The 5088-nt window shown below is 34.0% G+C and overlaps 2 protein-coding genes across 3 annotated transcripts; one reads left to right on the top strand and one right to left on the bottom strand.

The window, feature by feature from the left end:
• Nucleotides 1-651: 651 nt before the first annotated feature.
• DCTN2-p50 (dynactin subunit 2) lies at nucleotides 652-2633 on the top strand. The gene is made up of 9 exons (XM_018444158.1): nucleotides 652-785; nucleotides 877-948; nucleotides 1014-1153; nucleotides 1216-1327; nucleotides 1419-1573; nucleotides 1652-1889; nucleotides 1959-2135; nucleotides 2217-2319; nucleotides 2390-2633. Exons 1-9 carry the CDS (start codon nucleotides 750-752, stop codon nucleotides 2572-2574), a joined length of 1218 nt encoding a protein of 405 aa, XP_018299660.1. The 5' UTR covers nucleotides 652-749; the 3' UTR covers nucleotides 2575-2633.
• A 494-nt stretch (nucleotides 2634-3127) lies between these two features.
• On the bottom strand, nucleotides 3128-4424 carry RpL27 (ribosomal protein L27). Of its 2 annotated transcripts, none has more exons than XM_018444383.1 (4): nucleotides 4335-4424; nucleotides 3551-3780; nucleotides 3295-3431; nucleotides 3128-3214 (listed from the first exon to the last, which is right to left on the bottom strand). In XM_018444383.1, the coding sequence occupies exons 2-4, from the start codon at nucleotides 3767-3769 to the stop codon at nucleotides 3166-3168; spliced, it is 405 nt and encodes a 134-aa protein (XP_018299885.1). In that variant the 5' UTR covers nucleotides 3770-3780; nucleotides 4335-4424; the 3' UTR covers nucleotides 3128-3165. The 2 variants fall into 2 exon arrangements, with proteins under 2 accessions (XP_018299885.1, XP_018299886.1); XM_018444384.1 differs by having other exon boundaries at nucleotides 4302-4391.
• Nucleotides 4425-5088: the final 664 nt, after the last annotated feature.

Below are 5088 nucleotides of genomic sequence, written 5' to 3'. Positions count from 1 at the left end.
AAAATCGGATGCAGTGTGAATCTAGCATTAATGCACGGCATACATACGTGATCATTTCATTACCCCGGATCTACGATAGGGTTTCAAGCCTTAAGCCATAAGAAATGGACGAATCATAGTCAATGGCTGCGTTCAGCAGACTCAACAGTTTTGCAACCGTTTTATGATTGTCTGCTGAGATAGGACCATTCTTCTAGATCTAAAAGTATGATCTAATTAGCGCGAAGGAAATTTCCAACAGTTGCAAAACAAACGTTCTGCTGAACGCAGCCAATTATTCTCCTCGAATTCGATTGTAATTGGTCAATTTTTTACGGTTTAAAGCTTAAAACAGCTATTGTAGATCCGGACTTAGGCGTATTCAGAAGTCTCAACAGTTGAGTGAGGGCTGCTATTGGTATTCTTCTAAAGATCTGATTGGATAATCTAAAAAACTACACCAATAACAGCGAGCGCTCATTCAACTGTTAAGTTCACTAGGTGCATCCAGAAGCACGACCGCTCACTGAGCGCTCAGTGAACTCTTGTACCTGTTTGGTCTATATTTTTAGATCTAATGGAATATGCCAATCAGATGCAAGAGCTCACTCAGCGCTCAGTGAGCGATCGTGCTTCTTCTGGATGCATCTACTGAATGTGCCCATAGTGTACATACCAGGTGTATAGTGTATACTTACGGATTAGAACGTCTTACCAAAGCTCTGACAACACTCTGCATTATTTCTGAATTCCTTAGGAAATCGCAAGAAATGGCGGACCCTAAATACGCTGATTTACCTGGAATTGTAAGTTTTTTTATATCTTTTACACGTTTATTATAATTTTATGCATTTCCTCACGAATAAACAGTTTTATGTCGTACATTGAATGTCCTAGGCATACGACCAGCTTGACGTTTATGAGACAAGTGATTTGCCAGAATCGGAGCAAATGCAAATGTACTGCGAGGTAAAAGATGTAATAAATATGCATTGTACATAATATTCATTGTATTAATTGATTGATTTGTTTAGGATGAACCTGATAGCTCTTGCGTAGAACAGCTACACATCAGTGCCAAAGAGGCATTCAACAAGTTCAAGGGCAAGCAGATTGTCGGAAAGCCGGTTGATTTCTCAGATCGTCTGTCTAACAAGCCAAGAACAGGATACAAGTGAGCTATTCTAACAATATGTTTAATAATATAGAACAATATATAAACACAAATATTTCCAGATTCGGCGATTGGGAACTTGCTGGTGAGGGCGAGAAAGAGACTCCTCTCCAAAAGTTCCAACGACTACAATGTGAAATTAAGGAATTGTACGAAGAGTTGAATGAATTAAAGGTAAACTATCGTTATCAATAAAATATGCTAAAATTATTCCGTAGTTCATAATAATACTCTAAGAATTAATATACATTAACAATGTATGCAGGAAAAATCCAAGGATGAGGAAGAGATCAAATCTGTGAGCGAAATCATTGCTCAAGCACAACAGATAGAAAAACAATTGGTTTCTCTGAAATTGGAAGAGTGTTTAGGACCTGATGTAGTTGCAAGTCTATCAGATCCACAAGGCACTATACTTAAGTATGTGAAATTGAAAACTTACTATCTATTACATACAAATGTCATTTTCCCTTTGAAGATATGACGTTAATTTTACAGGCAATTGATATCGCAGATAGAATTGTTTAAGCAAACCAGTATGCCTCCCACTAAGTCATCGGAGAGTAAAAAAACAGACGAGTTGGTTGATCCTGGTACTCTTAAGTATCAGATGATGTATTTGCCAGAAAAAGCAAGAATGCAGGAAGCTGCTAGGATTGCACAGCTTGAACAAAGACTTTGCTGTCTAGAAAATATCATAGGATCAAGTAACGACAAGCTTTCAAAATTCTCGCAGGTAGGATTCATTAAAATTTCTCATGCATACATATTTTAAATAGATTTGTAACTTCTTTTTTCTTTACAGAATCTTAAATGTCAGGGTGTTATGGAAGCTGTGCAACAATTAGAAGCAAAGGCTTCGTTGTTAGATGTTAATCAATTAGACACCATCGAAACGAGATTAGGCACATTGATTTACCGGATGGACAGTATTGCGCAGAAAAGAGCAACAACGGAACAAGAATCGGAGCAAGAGCAAAAGGTAAGACATAAACTGAGTGTTTTTAACTTTACGGTATATATCTTGCATAATGAATTATTCTTTTGCATTTTTTTCTTACAGATCTCGGAAATGTATGAAATAATGAAGAAAACGGATGCTATATCACAAATATTACCGCAAACAGTAGAAAGATTACTGGCATTGAGCGACATTCATCAACAAGGTATAACTAATCAACGATCACAAATGTATGCTTGTTTAAATGCATTCTAAGAAAACTTATTGCATTTCAGCTGCTGCTTTCAGTAAATCTTTAATAAAATTAGAGGAACTGCAAGTAGACATCTCGTCGGGATTAGAAAGTAACAAGTCTCTACTGAAGGGAGTCCAGGAAAGTTTTGCTTCTAATATGGAGGTTATAAAAAGCAACTTAGCGATGCTCGATGAACGTGTCAAAAAGCTGAACAAATTAAAGTAGAGATCTAGTCATAAAGCGCAGAGAGAGCTAGATCAATTTATGAAAATCGCTTTATATACTCGGAGTCTTTATATATTTCAGAGTATTTATATTTATCAAGTTAAGTTTATTTAATATGCTTATAAATTATATATATTTTGCTTTTACGATTATTTCGTTACTTCTTCATTCTTGAATATCTTGTTATATATAATATTTAATTTCTACAGTGTAACTACTGAAAATGAAATAAAAGCCTACTAAAGTTTTTTAGATATGCAATGCACAAACATAAGAAATATAACTTCATGTAATAAAACATGCAAATTAAAATAAAACTGGAATTTCAGTAAAAAACTTACAAGTTTTATTGAATATTTCATATATATATATATATTTATGTATGTATGTGTGATATGAATGATAGGAGAGTTAACGAGACTTATGAAGTATGACTTAAGTATAAGTTGATTAAATTAAAAGTCAGATAAAATAGAAGATAATAAAAATATATATAAAGGTTCAGTATATCTCGTTTACATAGGATAATGTGATGGAAAAAATTGTATTCACCTTTTTACATCTGTATATCAGACTTTTATTTAGAAACAATTAGAATCTTAATTTCTGGAAAAACCACTTGTTTTTACCGTTTTTATACCTGAAAAATATGATAAAAAATTAATTATGATTATGTGATGCACGGAATTTGAGGTAACAGCAGAATATTAAATTACGTACCTCTCTTCGAATTTGACACGCGTTTGGAAGCGAACCTTCTTGCGCTTCATTGGGTCCTTAAGATCTTTAGGCGCTACTTTTTCCAACTGTAGATCCACTGTATATCTCGTTGGCATTAAATGATTATAATTTAGGATCTAAAATGTTTTATAAATAAATGAGAAGGTACAATAAAAATACTAAAAATTGCACAATGAAAAATTTCAACTTTATCCAAAATTTCCAAAAAGAATTCGATGAGAATGAAAAAACATACCTTAACGAAAGGCTTGATTTTAGATCGTTTATGCAATTTACCCTTGCCCATCCTTTTGTGGACTTTGCGTGGATACCGGTCAATACCTGCAACCATAGCATGTCCATATTGTTTTTCTGCTGTACCCTCATCATAATTACGCATGACGATAGCTTTTCTTCCTGCGTACCGGCCGCTAAGGACCAGCACGACTTTCCCTATTTTCATAATCTTCACCATCTTGATGTATGCTGAAAAAGAAACAAAGTATATATAAACTACAAATTGTTGTGACTTATAAGGTAAGAAATTTCAAACGATAACATAACTACGAGTTATATTCTAGCGAAATTTTCTATAAAACCGAAACGTTAGTGTTATTATTTTTCGTCTAAAGCAAATCATATCGAGATAAAATCCTTGCTGGCAATGTAAACATCTTAAAATATCAAGCGTCATAACCTCTCGTGTCGCGTGACAGATAAATTTATAGTCTAAGAAAAGAAAATAAGAATCAAAGGCGTCGCGCTACGTGGTGTGACGTTTCGAGAAGTAATGGAATTGCAAGAAATCAACGACAATCGAGCAATCGGTTATTGTGGAACGCGACATGGAGTTCGATTAGAGAGGTTAACCCCGCAATTGTCTGTTAGCAAATATGTTCTGAGGGCAGGAATCAAACATTAACGTGTGAACGGGGATCGCGTTGCATATCGATCGCAAACGTGGGGCGAAACGCGACGAAAAAACTGTCAAAACACCCGATGCTTACGGATTATTCTATACAGCAATACGTATCACGCACCTCACGGCTTTTTCGTACCGTAGGAAAGAAAGTTGGCCACACCATGGACTATAAAACGATAGATGCGCCGCAGCACATCCGCCTGATCTAAAGTCACTAGATTAACAAAGTACCGCTAGAGTTCTAGATATCAGAGAAGCGCAACCGGCTTAAGTCAGTATCGCAAAGTTACTAACGAGAGTATTAAAAATGGCCGACATGCAATGAAACTGCCTTTAAACTGTCATCACCATAACCTCTTAATTTGCACTGCTATTAACGGAGTAAAACTTTACTCGAAAGGTTTTTTCGAAAGATTCTCGATAAAATTATTCCTGAAATTAAAAAAATATTATTGCATCTCTAGCGACAATTTTTCTCATAATTTTTGTATGAATTAGAACATTTTTCAGAAATATTCAGAAAGTTTATATCTTCTCTCAGAACTGTTTATACAAGTGAATTCTGAAATTTCTCATTCCATAATTAAAAAAAAATGTTCTTGTTTTAGATTTTATAACATTTCATCAGAAATTATACAAAAAATCTTAGAAATCTTATATATTTCATAAGTAATATATATGAAAAATTCTGAGATAAGATGTAGATTTTCTGAGAAGTGTTCCAATTCGTATGAAAAATGTAAGAAAGTTATAAAATTATATGGAAATTCTGAAAAATTATATAGAATTTCTGCAAAATTATGTGAAAAATTCTGAGAAAAATTTTCATCAGAGATTACTCAAATAAATAATTCTGTATGATACGTAGAAGA

Source organism: Mycetomoellerius zeteki, unplaced genomic scaffold (assembly GCF_001594055.1).
Source record: "Mycetomoellerius zeteki isolate Tzet28-1 unplaced genomic scaffold, Tzet1.0 scaffold149, whole genome shotgun sequence".
NCBI classification, from domain to species: Eukaryota; Metazoa; Arthropoda; class Insecta; order Hymenoptera; family Formicidae; genus Mycetomoellerius; species Mycetomoellerius zeteki.
Note: the sequence above shows the minus strand (reverse complement) of the source record. Positions and strands in the feature narration are given on the sequence as shown.

Bases quoted from the DNA above. Each gene is read 5' to 3' on its own strand.
- RpL27 (XM_018444383.1), bottom strand. From the start codon at position 3,769: ATGGTGAAGATTATGAAAATAGGGAAAGTCGTGCTGGTCCTTAGCGGC. The intron at 3,432-3,550 runs GTATGTTTTTTC...AAAACATTTTAG, and splicing joins AAATCAAGCCTTTCGTTAAG to ATCCTAAATTATAATCATTT. The intron at 3,215-3,294 runs GTACGTAATTTA...CATATTTTTCAG, and splicing joins CGTGTCAAATTCGAAGAGAG to GTATAAAAACGGTAAAAACA.
- DCTN2-p50 (XM_018444158.1), top strand. From the start codon at position 750: ATGGCGGACCCTAAATACGCTGATTTACCTGGAATT. The intron at 786-876 runs GTAAGTTTTTTT...TGAATGTCCTAG, and splicing joins ACGCTGATTTACCTGGAATT to GCATACGACCAGCTTGACGT. The intron at 1,890-1,958 runs GTAGGATTCATT...TTTTCTTTACAG, and splicing joins AGCTTTCAAAATTCTCGCAG to AATCTTAAATGTCAGGGTGT.